General features: G+C 45.2%; 1 protein-coding gene across 7 annotated transcripts in view; it reads left to right on the plus strand.

Moving 5' to 3' along the window:
- The window catches only part of RREB1 (ras responsive element binding protein 1), a 245,438-nt gene that overhangs the window by 122,754 nt on the left and 101,659 nt on the right, over positions 1–21,025 (plus strand). For all 7 annotated transcript variants that reach the window (XM_069613471.1, XM_069613472.1, XM_069613466.1 and 4 more), the window contains exons 3-5: positions 11,542–11,662; positions 16,200–16,310; positions 19,964–20,172. In XM_069613471.1, coding sequence (XP_069469572.1) covers positions 11,542–11,662; positions 16,200–16,310; positions 19,964–20,172 — 441 coding nt within the window. The remainder of the gene's footprint in view (positions 1–11,541; positions 11,663–16,199; positions 16,311–19,963; positions 20,173–21,025) is intronic.

The following is a 21,025-nucleotide window of genomic DNA, read 5'->3' on the forward strand; positions in this document are numbered from 1 at the left end:
GGACGTAGTCCAGAGCCCACAGTGACAAAAGCTCAATACCTCAATGTGGGCGCTGTAGTAGAGACCACAAAAGTAAGATGGGGTTGGATTATTTAGTCTCCTGGCCCAAATGTTCATTATCTTTATTGGCATGAAGCAATTATGTTTCATGGAGCAGTATTGGCCGAACATGTCAACCCTTGTGATGAGTGATATGATCTTCGGAAACAGAATGGCTGGTTGGCTGATCTGAACAACGTGCCATCTGGCCCCTTGGTTTCCAACAGGCTAGATTTCAGGTCTAAAGGTGATGCCAACCTCCACTGAAGAATGAGTCCGGCCTTTCTTTTTCTGTGGTGAGAGAAATATATTTGGCCCAGTCACAAAAAAGACACTTTTAAAGGTTTTTTTAAATGCCACTTCTATTTGCTTGATTTTCAGAAATACACAGATTGTTATTCACAAAGGTCTCATGCACATTTCTAGAGGGATTTTCCCCAGCTGAAATGATCTGCTGACCAGCGCCCTTGCATACATTGGTGTCGGGAGAATGCACAACACGTGTAGGATAGTTTCACCACCCATGTGGGACTTAGAGCCATGGGTTTCGTTTCATAGCAATGGATCTCTTAACATACCTGACATTGTTAAATTACAAAAGGGTAAAAATAAACGCTTCTATCCATATTGGGGGACATAGAAATGCTGTTCATTCTTTGCTGCCGCAGTAATGAAAATCATGAAATGACCTCTTGTGCACATTCCACTGTTCCAAACTAGCGCTTTATTAGCGACAGAGACCATCAAATTGCCCGAGGCACTTGAGGGGTGCCTTAACTCCATATGCATAAATGTCTACTGTTGCCGGGCGTAGTTTTGGTCTTTGAGGTAGGTCTTTGAATACTTTTTCACTAACCACGTTTACTGTGGTGTCCGTATCAATAAGGAATTCGGTTGGTTCTTCATTCAACTTGATGATCAGGGTTGGACTGTTCTCCGTAGCCGTGGATTGCCCAGCGCGTATATGTATGCCTTCTTTCTTTGATCACTTCCTGACGAACTCGGGTCGGAGTCTGAAGGTGATTGTTCCACTAGGTACCGTACATGGCGCCTGAATCTGCGTTCTGGCCTCGTGCGTGAGACATATCCTCTGCGTTCTGTTCTCTCTCGTCTTCGCCTGTCTTCACCTGAGTCTCTTCCTCTTTGTTCTGGAAATGCGTGACTTTGTAATCTTTGTGGTGTGGAGCCGGGATGCTGTGGTGTTAGAGGGGTGGTCCTCACCTTGGCTCTTGGTGGTGTTTCTCTGGTTCTCTCTCTCCCCTTTTCTCGGGAGAGCCTGCATACTGATTTGAAATGGCCTTCCTCACTGCATGTGACGCACCGCTGGCCAATGGCTGGGCAGATGCCGTTGTGGGGGTATTCGAATCTGCACTTGTAACAGAACGGTTCCTCTGGCCTTCTTTCGAGTTGGAGTCAGTGTACGGTTTCTGTTGGTGTGGGGTTGCTGAATCTCTCTCCACCTGTGAGTCGATGGCTCTCTCTGCCCTAGCTAGTGCCCATATTTCATCTAATGTGCGGGCCTTTTGCAGTAGCTTCCTCCTAAACGTTTGTGACTTGCATCCCGCAATTATTTGTGACCTTAGGGCCTCAGTGTTGGAATAGTTGGCAAAATCACAATGCTTCATTTTTGTACGCAGCCTCATCACCTAAGCGTCCATTGTTTCTCCTTTAGTTTGCTTGGTGCTATGGAACAAGTGACGCTCATAGTCCACGTTTGTGTGTGGTGTGAAGTAGGCTGCCAAAGCATCTTTTCAGGTCTTGAATGGTGTCGATGGTGTCTGGGGGCATCTTGTCAATGATGTCCCTTGTGGCTGGCCCCACCGCTAACTTAAGGAGACATTTTTGTCTCATCTGCTATGGCCCTGTGGCCCCCATGTATACGTCGAAATCCCATATCCATTGGGGCCCATCTAGGGCCCATGTTTCTGGTGTCTGTCACATCAAACGTGCCTGGCATTTGAGCTGCTAGCGTGTCTGGTAATCTGTACGGGGCTTGTTCATGTGCTTGTGGCCCTTGTACTGGCGGACCTTGTATTTGGGCTTGTGCCACCTGGTTTCCATCGTGGTCAAACATTGTGGGTGAGTTTTGATGTTCATGATCTGTTATTCTTTGGCCCCTCCCCGGGCCACCTGTGAGATACTAATCTTGTGTCCTGGACGTGGGTGGCAACAGAATCCCCTGGCTCCTCATGTTGATGGCTGCCTCGTCCGGCACAAGCACCATCAATGTTGCACTGAAATGGGGCCCCTCCTCTCTTTGAGCGTGTCTGTGGGGTGGGCCTTGCGCCTGTATCTGTACCTTCAGGCGTGTCAGCATCGCAGCCCGGGGATCCGAACACTGCGTTCCACGAGTCGCACGTTCCTGATTCACCGCTGTGGCCCGGGCTGTGTTAATGCACGGCTTCCTTATCTGTGGTCTGCGTCAGCTGTCTCACGCCGCCCGCCTCGTCGCCACTGTTATGGCATGGGGTAGCCTTCACTCGCACAGCGTATGCACTCAATAATACGCTGGACACAGAGCTTGGATTCAAGCGTCTTCCCTTTATTTCTCCTTACATCCAACTGGCTACACCCCACCCTCCTACGTGACTTCCTCCCTCCCATCCTCCCGCCTCCCCTTGCCCCAGAGTACGTCAACGTGACAGGAATGATTTTGTTTTCTGCACATTTTCGTGCATACAGTTTCTGAATTCACTGTGCTTTGAAATGTACAGACAATGGCTTCCATCAACTCTTTTGCACAATTGCGACAGGGTGCATAGTTCAGGGCGTCAGATGCCCTTTTTGAATAATGCAAAACGTCTGTTGCCCTAAGTGACGGGATATCTCATCAGAATTCACTTGGCTGTCAATACGTAAGCGACGGCACCACTTGTTCGGCTGTTCAGACCTAACTTTTGGAACTGCAATTTCTCCAGCATTGGATCTTTCATGGATTCACATGCTTAGAATATTCCCCGTCGTCAAACTGGGATTCCTCGGTACACTTATAAAGCCGTTTTTCCCTAGGAAAACTTCGACACTTTTGTGTCTATCCACATCGTTTTTGGGCTGCCCACGCATGCCCCAATAGGACCTGGCAGTATAAATGCCCCACCCCCGCGGCTCCCTTCAGATTTCAACCGTCTTCCAAAGTAGTGGGATCACCTTGCGTCATCTACTATTTTGTCAAGGTTGTTCGTTGTATTTTTTCCTGATGTCTGGAAAAGCTCTGCTCCTCCCGTGCGCTATGTGCGGGCTGAAGAAAGTGTATGAGGGGGATGGACATATGGACTGCATATATTGTCTACACCCTCACCACTCGGCAGACAAGTGCAACATATGTAAGGGCTTCTCCCAAAAGACTCTTAAAGACCGGAGTCGGCGGTTAGTGGCCTGGTTGAGCGATGGAGCGGGTGCGTACCCGCCTTCGGAGGTAGGCTCCACGTGCAGCGTGGCTTCGGCATCAAAATCCTCAGGGGCCCCCCGCCGTTAGGCATCTGCTGAACCCCCGGTGAAGAAACCACGCCCGGCGGAGAAGGGTTCGTCGGGAAGCCATTCCGCAAGGGAATCTTCACTGAAGAAAACCTCATCACCATCGTCGAAGAAGGAGAGAAAGGAAAAGTCAAAATCCTCCTCCGGTGAACACCATAGATCATTCTCGAGTCGAGAGTCTGAGAAACACAGGTCAAGTTCAAAAAAGGCGGGAACACCTCAGGGAACTGCGCAGGCACCACCGCCGTCGACGTCGGGGAGATCGTCGACTTTTCACTACCAATGACGCAGTTGGTTTCGTCTATTATGCCGCAGGTGGTGGCTACGACGACGGCTGACCCAACTTTAGACTCATTTACTGAGATCCCGCAGGAGGCCTGCCTAACGGAGGTATTCGACCCGGTTTTACCGGAATCCTTGCTGCAACAAGAGGCGGCCTTGTCTGTGTCCCCTGTGGAAGAGGAGTGTGAGATGATAGCTGGGCCTGCAGAGCTCGGGTTACAAGGTGTTAGCAAGCTGACTCTTTCCAGTGGAACTAATACCCCAGTTACAACCCCTCTTCTTAACCCGCAGTCTGTTCTATCACTGGAAGTTCTATCCACATTGCAGACCTTGTTAAAGAAATTGGATGAGAGATTACCTCAAGTGGCAACTCCGGCCAAATCGACCATCGACGAACCTGGCCCTTCCCGTCAGCCAACTCTGACGATGTCGACGGCTGTACCGACGTGTGAGGACCTCACAGGTGCACGCCAGGAGGAAGGAGAGCTGTCAGAGTCAGACAAAGGGTCCTTATCGGATATTTCGTTATCCCCCTCTAGGGATCCAACCTGGGAATCGGAGGCAGAATTCGAAGCCCCAAGGAGCCCAGCTCAACCGCCCCCCCGGACGACATTGGGTCGTTCCATGCCATGATGAGCAAAGCGTGTACCGAATTCGGATTGGCTCAGGAGGAAGAGAAAAAAGACTGTTTTCTATTCCACCACATGGGAAAGAGGAGATCGGTGTTCTCAGTACCCATCCTGGATCACGTGTGGCAGGAGGGTTTACAGACGATGCGTCATCCTTTCTCGGAGCCCGCAATAAAAGGTAGGCTGGAGAAGAAATTTAAGGCTCCAGAATCCACCCCCAAATGTCTATCCTCCCAACCAGCCCCAGACTCGGTGGTGTCAGGGGATGCGGCAAGAAAAGCAAGGTCCCAGCACAAATGCGCGACTCCCCTGGAGAACGAGGCCAGGAGACAGGATGCCTTTGGCAAGAAGGTGTTGTCGGTGGGGGCAACAACAGTGAAGGCGGCCAACTCTCTGCCTATAATGGCCAGGTATGATAGAGAGATGTGGCATGGATTTTCAATTTCCCACTGAGCAAACAGCTGGGGGCAAAAAAGCTGACAAGCAGAGCAACTGGACGTAAATGAAGCCAACTGCTCCAGGATAAAAATGGGCATTGTATTCCAGAATGCTTGCCTTTTTATTTTTGTCACATTTTTATTTTTTTTGCTGTCCAGTGGATTCTTTTAGTTTTCATTTCTGTTTTTGTTTTTCAGTCTTTTTTGGTTTTCCAGGACCTTAAATTGTTATTGAAGCCTGCTGAAAGTCTTCACTCGTTCCGTCCATTTTCTAAAGTATGCTTTCATTATCATGTGCGCAGGAGCATGTGATTGAGGACAGGTGCATCAACTTACTAATTGTTCCTGCGTGCGTTCTGCACTCAAGATCAAACTTGCACACAAACGCAAAAACAGTTCCGAAAACCGACTGGGAAGTGGTGGAAAAATCTAATGGCTCTTGTAGCCAGACGGTAGGCTAGGAACCATGTTTAGTCGGAATAGGGAGGATTGGAAGTGACTGAAAAATGGACCTTCCGTCCCAGAGCATCAACGGGAACACACTAGACTGCCAACTGATGCTTTACATGTTTTTGTGTAGGTTTGATGGGCTTGTTTTTCCTGATGTGTATGTTCCATATTTAAAAACGCAAAATCAAGCCAAACAAGTAATCACATCTATTTCTCTCTCAAGAAAACCTTTGGTAATTGACTCGGTGGACTTCAGCAATTCCCCCACTGTTGCACAGGAGTTTAAAGCTGCCAATGTTCTGATCTCCTAAAAATACAGAACCTAATAAAAGGGAGTAGGGAAGGAAGTTTGAAGAGATGTTTTAAACATCTTCTTATATGCTAGTAAAAAAGGCAGAAAGCAGAACTTCAGAAGGGAGAGAATTGTAAAGCTTAACAGCAGCTACGGAGAAAGCTTGAGTGAATAATTTCATGTGACAAGCATTTTGAATCTCCAGCTATTAAGAGGGTTTTTCAGAACCTACTCTGGGGATAGGCTCCGAGAAGCCAGCTTAAAAGTGCAAAGAGTTTACAATGGTTTACCGTGTTTACTTAGTTTCATCATAGACTGTTGTAACGTAGCTGAGCAGTTAGGCATAGACGTTGGAGGAGGTAGTCTTTGCGTGCAGTACAGTTCACAAGAGCAACAAGTATGTTAAGTAGCAGAGACACAAACAGATCAGTACAAAAATATATTATTTATTAGACACAGCCTGTAAAATGAATGCACTGCTGGTAAGTAATGTCTCTTGAAAAATACTTGCAGCAATTTGGTGACACCAACTGGGTCACCTACCACTTTAGATTACAACAGAGTTCAGCAAGCATTATACACCGAAAATGGCTCCAGTGGTCGTAAAGAAAAGGATGAGAACACTTTCCAATGCTTTAGGCAGGGTATAAATACTTAAGCAACAAGAGCAACACTTCCCAAGTCCAACCCTAGTTTTGTTATACTACAGTTCCACCATAAGCAGGTGTTCTTATCAAGCAAGTCTTTGTAAAACATCATTGCAGCAGAGTTCCTGATAGTGTTCCAGCTATGGAGCGAGTATGACACCACTTATTATTCACCATGCCCTAATTGACCAAAGAGTACTGCTGGCCCAGACTTCATTTCCTTTGTCCCGGTACGGGAGCTACTTCAAATTTGGGGGCTTTTTGCCCAATGCAAGACAATGGTGATAGAGATGCACAAAGAGATGTATGTTATCCAGACAGACCCGTGAACTCCAACCTGAAACACCAAGGGACAGGGACTTTGGACAACAGAATTCACTGAAGGTTTTGTTGCAGGAGGCTCGCATGCTGTGGGTTTAACTCTGTTTTACAGAGATGGTGTAGCCAGGCTCGGGCAGAGACCCTGGTACAGTGTAAAGACTGCTCAAATTCGGTTCCAGCAGCAAAGGAGGACCTCTAGGGTAGCAGCGGCACATGGAAACAGGCAATGATATGATTCAGGACCAGGGCTGTAGTCCCGCCAAAACAGCATAGTCAGACTTCAGGCTCATCAAACCCTTCCTCTTGGTGTGAGCCGGTTGGCGAGGTCCCAGCAGAACTATAAGGCTGCTAACAAAAAAGGCAGGAAGAGGCATGTGCAAACTTGCAGTCCGGTGCGGCCTAAATACAGACCTAGAAATTACTCTGACCTTGAAACAGCGATAGATGCTGGCTGGCTGGTCCTGACAGTCCAGAGGAGGAAGGCTCTCAGTCTGTTTTCCCATTCAATTTAAAGACAGGGGCCCTCATTACGACCCTGGTGGAGAACCATGGTGCTATTAGCACCATGGTCCATGGCGCTAAGTTGCCAACTCCGCCATGGTGGTTGGCGGACTTACCGCCCCATTCCGACCTTGGCGGGGCGGTAAGTCCCCAATCCCCATTTACCCTTCCCCATTCCCATTTTTGCCCCATAGGGCATAATGGGAGTGGGGAAGGCGTTAATTACGCCACCGTAAATTACGGTGGCGTAATTAACAAGGTCCCTTAGCGCCATGGATTTTAACACCTGCTAAAAGCAGGTGTTAAATCCGCCATGGCGCTAAGGGAACTCGTACTCAGGCGGTAAGGGTCGGCGATGTTTACGCCGGCGTAAACCCCTTACCGCATGGGTCGTAATGAGGGCCAGGGTGTCAAGATTGGTATCCGAATCGGAGAGACACCCCAACTCCTCACCGGATTCTTCCAGACTGGTTGAGAGGGTTTCCGTAGTCTGACCTTTTCTTCCCTTCTTTTTCTTCCTGGTAGTCCTTTGTTCCTTATAGAGGTAAGGCCTGTCGCGGGGGGAAGCCACTACGTCTGCCTGTCAAATTCGCAGACTAGTGGCCCCCCTTCCCGAAACAGACAGGGGAAAAGCCAGTGTAGCAGAAAAACCCCTGATATAGGTTGATATTCAAATGAGAATACCGAAGACTACAGATGGTTGGAAGTAGGAGGTAGCAGTACAGAAGTGATGAGTTCCTGCTGGCTGAATACTGCAGGATGTAGGATGAAGCAGTAATGGAGTGATGTAGTTCGTGCTGGCTGAATACTGCTGTGTAATTCCAAATATCCCTTGCAGGTGAGTAGACAGATGAGAACCCCCAAAGAAAGAAGGGAGCACTAGGATCCAGCTCGAAGCGAGGAGGAGACTGCAGATCCAAAATACCAGGCAGGGAGGAGCCACAAGAATTGGAATTGAGAGAGGCAGCGGGAACAGGGAAAAACCCAGAGAGAAGGGGTGCCGGGAGACCAGAGCGAGACTGGGAGCCAAGCAGGGAGACTGGAGCGAGACCGGGGTGACCAGGATGAAGAAAGCAGCTGGAACCAAGGGAGACTGCGCTCTGAGGCTGAGCGCGTAAAGAAGACAGACAGGAGAGAAAAATAACAGGACCAAGCAAGCAATGTGAACAGGTGAGCCGACACACAGCGTATAACCCTTAGGAGGAAGCAGGTTGCAACGTGCCACCGCATACCGCTACGCTGAACATATAGCTGCAGGCGGCCATGTTGAAAACCACTAGAGCGCTAAAACGTTGCGGAATAGACGTGCGGGCCAAGTCAATGGCAGAATGTCCAGCGCGTCCAAAGATGCCACAGGGCTACGGAGGTGACACAGGGGTCCAAAACACTGTGTTTGGCTTGTGCAATGCTGGTTGCAGCAGCAGTCCTACGGTGGATCTCTGTAGAACTTCAGCTTCACATGCACGCATCTTGTAGTCGTCCAGTCCAAATGACTCGGTGCTGGCTCCTTTGATTCAGATTTCGGCTGAGGGCTGCCCCAGCCCATCTATCGGAGTGACCTGCAGCATTCAAACAGTTGGAGGCTGTCCAATCCAGGGGTTTGATATGTATTTTGCCCTACTCCAGTTATTGTGCATGTGTATCTATTATTTGTGCTGTGTGATAGTATTACCTGCTTGGAGTCCCTTTTCACTGTGTTATTTGGCCATAAGTAAGGAAAGGAAGTGTTTTCATACGAATCTATATAATCACTGCGCCACCCGTAACTGCGCAGACGAAAATGTCAATGCCAATTACGGCGCAGCACAGTAATCAAATAGATCACTTTACCAACGTCCCCGGGCCTGCATACCCTTACCCAACTACCCCCTTACCCCCCACTCACTTTGCAGGGGCACACTTATGTGTGCACCACCGACTCCCCGCTATCCCTGCGGCGTTGGTTCCTCCCACTTGCGTAGGTCGGAGCTGACACAGCAGTGTACTTTTTTCTTCTTTTTTTACTTTCTTGTACCCCGCTTACCACAATGCTAAGCGGGGGACACCCTCGCAACCCCTGCTCTGCTTTTGTGCAGTAATGGGAGTCAGTATTTTGTGCACGCCCAAAGTCGCAGTGACTGCAGGGGCACACAAATGAGGGCAACATTTGTGTATGTTTCCTTCTTATATCTGTTTATCGATCTGTGTTCCATGACTGTTTGCCTGTGTGTGCTTGTTGTGGACCTTTTACACGCTCTTCACGTCTTCAGACTTAGCGTAGACCACTCACCTTGCTACCTTAAGCTGTATTGGCTACAGCTCCCAGAGTTGTCCCTGTTACAATACTGGGTTGGCATTCTATAGATCTTTCCACCAGGCCCAAGTATAGGGAAACAGTCCTAACACTGCGCCCTGGGGAAAAGATTAGAACCTGTTCACTGCCACCAGCCTATTGAGTGCACATCACAAAGGTAATTGTGATTTTACCTACCGAAAAATAAGGGGGCACAGTGTCCCTGCAGCAGTCCACTGAAGGTGGTTTTTGCTACACTGTAAAAGCAAAGCTTAAAATGAAATGACTCGTTACCTGCACTGGTAGCCATAGGGACTGACCATTGCTCCCCAAATAAAACTAGAAGCAGTTGAGCAAGGAAAAAAGGGCATCGCCTCAAAAATCAGCAGTGCTCCAGATAGAAATCAGTGGAGGAATTTTGAAAAAAAGGAAAATGTTCCTAACACTTTCATCAATTGATCACACATCCCAGTTTCCCTTGGTCCACAAGCCTGGGCAAGTGTTTTATATATCCAACAGGCCAAATAGAACTGAAACCTAAAGTGCAAGAGGATTTGCATCAATGGAAGTGAAATCAAATAATGATATGTTATGACGAAGATGAATGTTGGAGCCGGCTGATGAGTGGGGAAAAGTCCACCTAGATAATTGCTGTAGTAGGGTTTTTTGAAAGCTTTGGACTTCTTAGCTGTCGATCTTCCGTACCCAAGTGAAGAACAAAAACCTAATTAAGGGAAGCGGCACAGGACCTGGATCAGCTCTTTTCTATTGACAAATGAACTGTCTTCTGGATGTAGTCTTGTAAAAATTGTTTTTAATCACAATTGAACCAAGTAAAAAATAATAATAATGATATCGAACTTGGAGGCCCCTACCACCAACCTGAGAAGGTGATACCAAGAGCACAAGGTTGTAGGTAAAGTCCACTTGAATCACTTTACCATAATCCATTCTCGAAATCCACAAGTCTTGCACAGCAGTTCTGAAGTCAGATGGTGACAGCTAAGGATTTTATCCTCCGATGTGACATTTGGTAGGAGTAAACTTGTACCAACTTGGGGATGTGGGCATGGAAATCCAAAGGGGAATCTGTGGTGAAGCCCATAGTGGATAGAGGAGAACCAACATCCAGGTAAACCAGAGGAAAGAAGGTCATGATTGTACAGGGATAGAAGAAAGAAAGATATAGAAACAAAATAATCTGTGCCTTAGACGATTGGTGGATTTGTCACTCTTGAGCAAAATCTTTCTGCCACACCAAGATTTGAGTGCCCAATGAAAATACCCTATGATAAAATTGTGTGTCATCCATTAAATGGAGGACATGTATTCCACAATCCCACTCCCATGCTAGTGTTCCAACCAGGTCCCAAGACGGCACTGTGTATAGTTAAAATAAAATGGCAACAACACTGCCCTCCAAGCAACCCTGAATATCGTTGGGATGAGGTTTGACCTGCAGGATCCCATCCTGAAAGTAATTCGGAAGAGTGAGAAATGGAGAGAACTAGTGTAGGACCCTTCCATTCCCCTTATGTAAATACAGACTAAGAGCCCCATGCTCAATTTTGTTCAAAGCCATTGAAAAGGCTCAGGAGAACTTAAGTACCAGTACCAGAATGCATTGCGATGGACTTTGGCAATTTGGATTAGTTTGGTACCTAGCTTGCATATGGACGTGCCTTTTAACTGACAAATTATAACGGATGCTAATTAACCCAAATGTATATGTACAATTGCTCCTAATTTATTACACCAGTGTCCTTCCTGATCAGTGAATCCTTAAGTGAATACATTTGTTTATTGCCCATTTACACGTCTAACGCTAAACCTTTGACTGCAGAATTTGAATTGCGTATACAATTTGATCCATAAATTCACCTTGAACTTTCCCATTTAGCTACCTGTGCAATTAGACAGCAATTTACATTTTACATTTCTGTTCTGAGTTTTTAGATGAAAAGAGCAACCTGTAATTCAAGCATTCATTAGCAACCAGACAATTAAATGTAGCAATGTTTGCGCTGCGTTGACACTACATTAAGATATGTTTTCCATGACAGTGAATTACGTGTTTTTTGTAATCCTATTTAGTCTGTTTGCAGGAGCTCATTGGTGTGCCAGAGCATGTTGCCAGAAACTGTTGGATGTGAAATTGCCCTGCCTCTGTCTTACACTCCCCTCTTCCTTTCTATAGGCTGCACTGTACTGGCGATCGGGAGTCAGCAGCAGTGAGGTGACACTGCCCACCAACTTCTCTGTAGCGGGGCCCCGCCAGCACTCACTGTTTCAACAAGGGGCTGCTTTGGTAGAAAAAGGTATGTTGGTAGCTGCTCCCAGGTGTTCCTATGGCATCACACCCCTTCTGCTTGTGTGCACCTCGTTTGTCACTCAATAGGTGCCCCCAAATATTCAAAACTCTGCCACAGAATGCAGTCCTGACCTGATATTTCTTACGCGTGTTTGTGTGTTTTTCTTGGCCACATTTGCTGGGCTTTTGCTAAGCAAGTTTGTGGCGTTGTTAGGGTCAAAGGGTTGGATTAGATCTAAGAGAAAAAAAGCTTTATGTAAGGTGTGTCTTGACAAAATTTCAAAATCCTGTGTGGTTTGTCCATTGAAGTTCCATAATTGCAAAGGGTATGTGATAGGGCACCAAGGTCTAACTTGACGTTTAAGTGGGGCTACTCTCCTGGTTCTGGGGTGGTGATACATGCTTCAAGAAAAATGTAGACTGTCTTCCAGCTGGTGCATACGCAAAGGTATGTATGAAGTATTTTTAGCTGTACTGCGTGATTGTATTCTGTGCATTCAAATGCTACTAATGCCAGGCTAAATGTTGATCAGAGCCATGTATGTATGCATACATATTAAACAAATGCACCTGGTACTCTTACCGTGAAGAACCATATCCCCAACCAGATTAGCCTCCTCTTGCAACTCAATGTGTCCATTGGTCTCTCTTGTACTTCCAGTTCTGTAATATTAGTTGACTTCCGTGGGGCACATGTGGATTGCTCTATTACAAATGGAGTCTGATTAGGGCCTTGTACATCAGTGAAATTACATTGCGTGCTCCGCGATGCTCCACAATGTTAGCATGCCTGCGACCATCTTCGAACCAGTTCTAAGTCTGTAGAGACATTTCACCTCATGTTATTTCTAGTTGGCCTTTCCATAACTAAATTAAACATACACCAATCTACATTCCCCACATTTGCTCTTTTTCCAAAGGTTTTCATATCATGTGCAATATAAATAATTACTATCCCAGCCACTATATATCCTCTGCAGTGATGTAAATGATCATCTTCACCTTCAATTATGGAATATTTTTACTAGGTTTAAGTGGATGGTGAACCATGCTCCGGACCTGGTTAATAATGAAGTTGTGCCACTAATGACAACTCACTGTAGCATTCACCTCAACAAAATCGTATTCCATTTGTACAGTTGCTCACAAATTCTCATTTACTGTATTTAAAATAAATTGCAATGTGGTGCTGAAAGCCCAACTGTATTGCAGTCAATATCTATTTTGCCATCCTTCGTGTAGCTCAAGCTGTCTTTTTTTTCATATGGCTGGTTGCTTATGGTCAAAACCGACGTTTAAACTTGTGGGTTTGTAGAATGGAGGGTGAAGAGAATGAATGGGCTGTTGATTTAATGTCTGAAAGACTAGTGACTCACAACTCCATATACAAAAAAATCCTAACCCTCTTTTTTTTTTTTTGGTCTCTTTTCCCAGAATCACTGAGAACCCAATATTCTGGGGTTATACTCTTAAAGAGGAGTTCCACAAACAATCTTACCTCCCCTCTAGTTTCTTCTCTTGACAAATTAGTTCAATTATTTTGAGGTGCTGTGTAGACGATATTTGCCTCCAGAGCGGTGGCCAACAGCGTCTGGTGTCCCCATGGTCCCTGTTGGGACTTTTCTCTTTTTGACCTTAAGTCCTGGTGAAACAACCTACTCTGCATCTGCCCTTGCCTTCCTTCCTATAACCATCCTAGAAGTACTTGAAGACCCACTTAATGTAAAGATGTGGCCCTTTTACACAACACCAAGCAACAATGCGTGCGTACGTAGATGAAGAAAGTGCTGGTGGCTTCTGTGCAGATTATGCCACCAGAACAAAAAAATAAATAAATGGCCCTGAGCACCCCCATTCATGGTGCATCACTTTAAAAATAGTCTGTGGGAAGATAACCAATACTAGAGGCGGGACGAAAGAAGAGTGAAGGAACATGGAAACATTTACTTTTACTTATGAGAAGTACTAACACTACAAAAAATAACATAACAAATATTCCACTTGCTGTATCTACAGCATTTTGTAAATTCATTTGAGGACTGTGGGAGGAGATACTTCAGATATTGGCGATTAGCAACAGCTGCCTGCACCCTTTTTATTTTGTCTCCAATTATCGTTTCCAGATCAAGCACCAGTCCACGTAATGTTCTTCTGGGCTGTGCTAATGAATGTTGTGATTCTGTATACCAACAGGTACATTTAAAGCCCCCATTTTGACCATAAAACAATCCCTACACCAGCTAGCATGCCTGCCTCCAACCACGATAGAAAAGCAGCCTGAGACCCTGCTTTTTAGAACATCGAAGCCAAAAAGCAGTTGGCACACTCCTACTGAGCAAACAAAGGATGGGGGTGCAGGGCAGATCAACAGAGTATCTCTTCCTGGAACTCAAGCCTGGCGATTTGCATGAAAGCAAAGAGCATTTTGGGAACATAAGAATGCCCACAATTTAAAATGTGAAACATGTAAGTGATAGTAATTCAGCAAGAAACCCTTTTGAGTGAGTAATGGAAGTTGGGCTTTGCACTTTTCATTGGTCACAATACTCGCCCTAGCAAAAATAATTCTGTAGATCGCAAGCAATATATACCCATTTGGACAACTTCTGAACAGGATGTGGGGCCATGGCTGTTTTTGCATTCATCTGCTTGTGTGCGAGTTCTGATTGGTGATAGATCTGGACTAACCCCTGGGCCTCAAGGCAGGAGCAGAGCTCCGGCAAGACCTACGTTGCCTATGCCTGTTCTATTTCCTACCATGCTTCTCTGCATCATTTGCGGTTTGCATGCTTTCCCCAGAAGAGGTTTGTGTGTACAATGCTCAACTGGAATTCGATGCAGTAGAGCCCACAATCGGAGCTCTACTTTTGCTTAACGTGGTGAGGCAGGAGAACATGCACTCACACTCGTTACTGTGCATGGGCAATGTCCTGCAGCTTTTTATTGCTAGTCCAAATGCAGGATACACCCAACATCCGTGTCACTGTTAACGCATTTTATTTAACTGGTTGTTTGACACAAAAAAGAAAATTTAAATGTCCAGCACCACGGGTATTATTTTGGAATTGATGTGGCAGTAAATACTAATGAGATACACCTGGCATGTTATGCTCTGCAGAAGACTCCCTTAGACGGTCCGTTGAGCTCCATTCTAAGGTGCTACTCCACGAATATAGGTCTTCCAAGGTCCACTGCACTTGCTGTGTGGCTTTGCGTTTTAGTCCAAATAACAGTGCAGCAAAACTCATGGTGTCCAGAAGTAAGATGTGAAACAATGTGAAGTGTGTTACCTTAAGCTCGTAGATCATGGAACACCTTTAACTTAATATAATTCTGTAATGGCTTTGGGGTGCTGAGAGCACCTTATGATTCTCAAGCCACCTTGTTCAGAGCAAGTTTGTGTTGTACAACTGCCAATGAATTCAAGCTGGTGTAAAGGAACCGGTGGTTCAGAGGTCCAGTGGTTTGCCTTTTTAGCGTTTGAACATATTTCGGCGATTGCAACTGAAAAGTATCGGATGCTCCCGTCCCCTGCACCCCTTTAGTGCTGAAAAAATCAGCCAAAATGTAGTGAAATAGATATATGGAACATTCAATAATTTCTCTTGAAGTAACAATAATTCAATTCAACAGTAGTCCAGTGAGTAAAATGTTCTTTATATTTGGTGTCTTCAGCACAACAGGTTTCGGGATTCTGGCTCCCTTCATCCGGTGCAATTCAAAGGTCTACAATGTAATGTGACAGGCTGTCAGTATAGTGTAAAACTCTACTCATGAAATATATATAAACAGATATATATACCTCTTAGTAATTTTTATAAAAATATACACATCGTTTAGGACACTGAATATCCAGTTAGCTGTTTGTTATACCTTATTTAGAGCGTATTGCCATTGCGAGAAATTCAGCTATTGGTCAGTGTCTGCGATTACATTGTTTCAATTTTAAAAAAAAAATATTTTCCTCGTTTATGAAGCCCATGCTGAAAATGTACTTTTATTTAAATGCATGATGAACTGAAGACTGTTGGCATATGTGGCTAAATAAATTAAGTGTACACAAAAACCTGCAGAAGGGATCTAGTACACATGGTTATTGTGTGCTGATATATGTACTCCTTGTCTTGATATTCTTTTTGGTTGTGCGATTGTGAAACAGGATGACTATACTCACAGGAGAAGCAAGCCATTTTCACCATAACCAGACGTGAAAACAATTGTTGCCCTTCAAGTTAAAGCTGACTGTGCATAAAGCTGCAGTTGTTTTTAAGCATTTTACTTTGTTGCAAAGGTTCCTGTCCTCCGTTGTGTGTGTGTGTGCGCCGCAGCACTCCTGCAGTCATGGAAGCCATACTCTGGCCAGCAGTAAATGGAAGGCATGACTCACATCTGGAGCATAGTAGAAGACATTCTTAAGCCAGGACCACTAGGCCTTGCAGGCCCACTGTCTCCTTAGCAATTCTTCCTGCCTATGTTAACTAAAGGCGCTTGCTGATGTATAGTTTCCTTTCTAATGGCATTTCCTTGTTCTGATTCTGTTTTAGTTTTCGAGAGAGTCGCCCAAGACCAATCCATTGCCAGGTGTGCAAAATTAGGGGACGGCAACAAGCAAGAAAAAAAAATCCATCTACGTCAGTCGGACAATGAAAATGAAGGTAAATACGATGCAAACTTTATTCTCACCTATGGTAGCTGCACCATGGGCCCGGTCCCATTGTGGAATCTTCTAGGCCTTGTCAATGGACCTGTTATTGGGAGTGGGCTGGACAAACTTATTTATTGCTAACCTCCCTTTGGCAACTGTGGTCCAGTTTGATCAACCTTGCATTATCAGAAAATATGTTCACAAATCGGGTAGCATAGCATCGGCCCCTGGACTGGCCACAGTTCTACCAAAGACCAGGCAGAAAGAAGCGTTTGGTGACCTTACACATCCACCTTAAATCGAGCTCTGCCAGCATGTGATGGCCAAGCGACAACAGTTATGGATGTTCCCTCAACAGCACTGATACCAGACTCCAACTAGGCCAGAAGGCCTCAGCAGTTTTCTTTCCCCCACCAAAGAGCAGGCAGAATTCATTAGTCGTCCTTGTCTGTTGGAAACTAAGCATTGACTTAAAAAAAAAAATAAGTTGATGCAATATTGCCGCTGTTAATTAATTTTTGCTTTCTGTTGTGACCATAAGCTTAAATATGCGGTCTACGTTCTGGCTTCCAAATAAGCCCTTTAAGGTGAAGAATGGTCACCACACAAAAGTGGGTACATTGAGGCGGGCTTGATTCGGGTATTGCCGGTAATGTGAAGCGATTGTGGCACTGAAAGTCAGTTCGAGGTAGCATAAGAGTGGTGTAAAAACAAAATGTGCGATTGGGGTGCGGATCTAAACTTATTGTGGGGAGACGCAGACAAGGCCAGGGTAAAAGGAGCAGCAGAGATGAACACCAACCCGCCGGATCTGGAAACATACAATGTCGGGCCTGTAACTGATACCCGACATAAGGTGACTTTTATCATTTAGGAGAATGATTTTCTTTAGGACCAGCACATACATTCAGGTTCCCTCTTTGCTACTCTCCAAATGTTTCTCTTCAGCATGGTTGAGAACCTTTCCTGCAAAATATAAACCACAGTTGACTGGAGCCAGTTCCAACACAGACTGAAAAACTGTACATAAGTTCCCAAGAGATGATAATGTTGTCTATAGAGTTCATTCAAAACCCACTCTAAAATAAGCTCTTTAAAATGTGAACTTTTTTATACGACCGATAGCTTTTAGAAAGAGCATTAATGTTACTTTAAAATAACCCAATTTTCTTTAAATGTAATGATGAATAAAGGGACAACTGGGAGACGTACAGGCTGTCCTGTAAAAGAAAAAGCGCAGCACTGGTACCTTGAGGCAGATGGGCTCCCCATTATCCCATAATGCACATGGGTGTCACTTGCAGCTCTGTACATTTTTCTTGACATTGAAGTCAGGATGTCCTCGTACTTAAGCTTTTCAGGTGAACCTTACCTCTGCAAAACCTTTGGGCTCTTGGTGCTTTCTCGTGTGCTTTCTCCTGTATGAGAAAGAGGTTTCTGAAAGGTATTGGGGGCAGATTTGGAGAGGCATCTGTGGGTGATAGAGTTCGGAAGGTGATGCGTTCAGTGAATGTTTCTTCGGGCAGTTGAGATGTGCTTTTGCATGGGCAGGTTTAAAGCAGCTTGAAGGGCGTTATTCTGGAGTACTTCTGGGCAGGTTTAAAGCAGCTTGAAGGGCGTTATTCTGGAGTACTTGCAAATATCGCATTGCAATAGTCAAGTCTGGATCCTATACCACCTTGGACGATGTTTAGGTAGCTGTTGGTGGATAGGAAAGGTCTGCTCGCATTGAGTTTCGTTGTGTGGGCAACTGAGGATGTAATAGCACTAACCTGTCGTGTTAAGGTGAGGGTGGCATCGAAGTGTACACCAAGAGTCTTCACTGCTGGACAAACTGGGATCGTGATGCCATCCATGGTGAAGGAGCGGTATAATGGGTTTAGTTTATTAAGCAGCGCATGTGATCCAACGAGAAGAATGTGTTTTGTCATCGTTTAGGCAGAGTAGATCAGAGGCCATCCAAGACTGGATAGTCTGGTACACTGCGTCCATTGTGGCGTAGTCGGCGGTGTAGTCTCCTGTAAAGGGAAGGAGGATTTGGGTATCATCTACGTAGTTTGTGTAGGAGATGACATGGGCGTCCAGAAGGGCGAATAGAGGGTTAGTGTAAATGTTGTAGAGAGTAGGGGCGACACAGGAACCTTGGGGTACACTGCAGATTACAGGCGACGGGGGAGGCAGATGTGTTTTACACAGACTCTCATGGTTCTGTCGGCCAGGAAGTATGTGATCCAGTTAGTTGCTTCGGGCCGTGAAGTTGGCAGCAGAGGTGAGGTGCTGGCAGAGGATTTTGTGGTCTACCAGTTCAAATGCTGCAGAGAGTTGCCCAAATTGTAATCCTACGTTGACCTTTATTGGTTGATCACTTAATAGTTATTCACAATGTTGTCTTTCCTGTTCTGAATGTATACGTTTGACTGAATTTATGTTGAACATGATTGTGCAGGAAACTGTCATAATCCCAGATAACTAATCTGTTGCGAGGGAATAGCAATGCAGCACTCCATTTAGATGAGCAATATATGCAAATATGGTATTGAAAAATTAGGTTACATTTGTTCCATCAGTACAAAATGTTCATATACTTTAGGTCTTCGATACCTTACATCTGTAGTACAAAAGAAAATTAGAGGAGGAATCATGCGTGGCTATAGGATCTTTGCATACAAATGTGCCAGAATGGACCTAATTAAATAGATTCTAGATTAGTTTCTTTTTTTCTAATTCACCTACTACCCCAGCCATATTCTGGCCTTAGAGTTGGAGATCTGTTCATTCACGAATCATAATATCCAATCTGATGTTGGGACTTTGTCGCCTGATTCAGGACTACCTCATGTGCAGACTCATGCAAGGCGTGTGGTAGGTTGTTTGGAGCCTTCTGGTGTGTTGCCTGATGCAGACCATGCTTTGTTGCTGTATAGGGAGGGGGCAGAGGCACTTTATATGTTTCGACATAGCAAAACAGGCAGTCGCAGCCTGATGCTGATGCCAAGTGTGTTTGGCGAATGTCGAGCGGTGCCATTCTGTTTTCCAATGTCATTCCGCTCGCAAACCCCTTCTGGCTTATTCTGGTACTGGCCAGCCTAATGCTCTGTGCCTGCTTATATTTAATTGCTTTTATGTGGAAATGTGTGACCTGCGATATTTATCTAGTGATATCTTCAACCACAATTATTTCAACCTATATACAAATGGTCTACTGAGTGTGGGCACCATTTGAAATGATGTCTTCTCTATTTTTCATGCAAAAGAATTTCTGCTACATTTTGAAAAGTAACAATCACTGAAAAGTTGTAGTATTGTGTTGCTTGTCGTTCAGGGTGGTCGCCTGCTGTGTACAGTTGGTTAATGCTCGGTGCCTCGCCTCCTTACTTGATCTATAATAGTGGCTGATTGCAGAGGCAGACATTCTGTTATTTCTGAGCATGTAACTGACATTACCTTCTGCAAGTGATTAATATAAATCAATTAGATTTGCAATTATTTCCTTGAATGTTTTTATACTTGGCCATGTACCAGAAAAGACTGTTTATTGTAGTCAAATAAAAAGCAAAGGCTTAACATGCCATACTATTTTGGGTAAAATGTACATTTATGTGCTTTGCTTTATCCATAATGGGCCCTCTTCTTTATTTATTTTTCTCCTACTTCTCCTTGCAGGGAGTGAGGAGGATGTGAAGAGCAGCAACCAGGCAAAAACGTTTTCAAAGGTCCCAGCGGGTTCAGACTTGTCCTCTATTAACTCCATGATGACTGCAGTGATGAGCATAGCACAGATGGCCGAAAATGGCAACAACCCTCAACACGTCAAGTCCTCACCAAAGTCCCTCCAGCATTGCGCACCAAATCGGATTGGCAGGAGGACACAGGTAAAGACTATTCTAAATGTGGGTCCTAGCTAAAGTAGGTTCACCCATGTCTGAGACAAAGGCGCAGTCCATGCCAGACATGGAACAATGGACTGTTGCCTCTCACTTGTTCTTCAGGTTACTGGGATATAATGCATTGTTATTTTAGCCAGGCCAGCCAGTCTGCCATCCAGTGTCTAACTGGCAAGAAAGCAGACAATGCGAGATTAACAGTAAGTGTGTATTTAGTATATCGAATGACTTAGATTATATACAGCATGAAAGGTTTAAGCCATATGTTGACCTTCTGAGCTACCTCACCTTATGGACAGCAGTTAACTCAGTCACTTTTTATGAGGGATACTAACATTGCATCAGAATGAGAGAGAGTGTGTATACACTTCCTGTGACATTGTTCAACAATTAATCTGAAGAACGGGGTTCACAGTGTTGTTATACTGGACATTCTCGTGTTGCTTTTTTTAATGCTTGCAGGAGGGTGTGGTAAGCATTATTTTCGCGGTTGGCACCCAATTGTCGCCCATGTGCGTAGGGTGTCCTTTCCTGTAACTGGATGTAACCAATTCCCTTTCTTACATTCGAGGTCTACAGAAAAAAGGTGTGCTGAAGGACTAAGCATACAGAAGGTGGTGCCTATGCAGTCCCTGCCACCCAACTTTCAAACACGCTGCCATCGACCCTGTAGAATAGTAAATATTTCCCTCTAGAAGGCTGTCCAAGCCAGGTTGTTATATTATGTTTCACCGCTCCCCAAGTCCTGTCTCTTTAGCAGTCTCGTTCCTTTTATTTTCTCAGCACAAAAAGTCCATGCCATAGGGATGGCATACTTTGCTTTCTGCAGAAACCAATTTAC

Source organism: Ambystoma mexicanum, chromosome 5p, assembly GCF_040938575.1.
Source record: "Ambystoma mexicanum isolate Mex_15411 chromosome 5p, UKY_AmexF1_1, whole genome shotgun sequence".
Lineage (NCBI taxonomy): Eukaryota > Metazoa > Chordata > Amphibia > Caudata > Ambystomatidae > Ambystoma > Ambystoma mexicanum.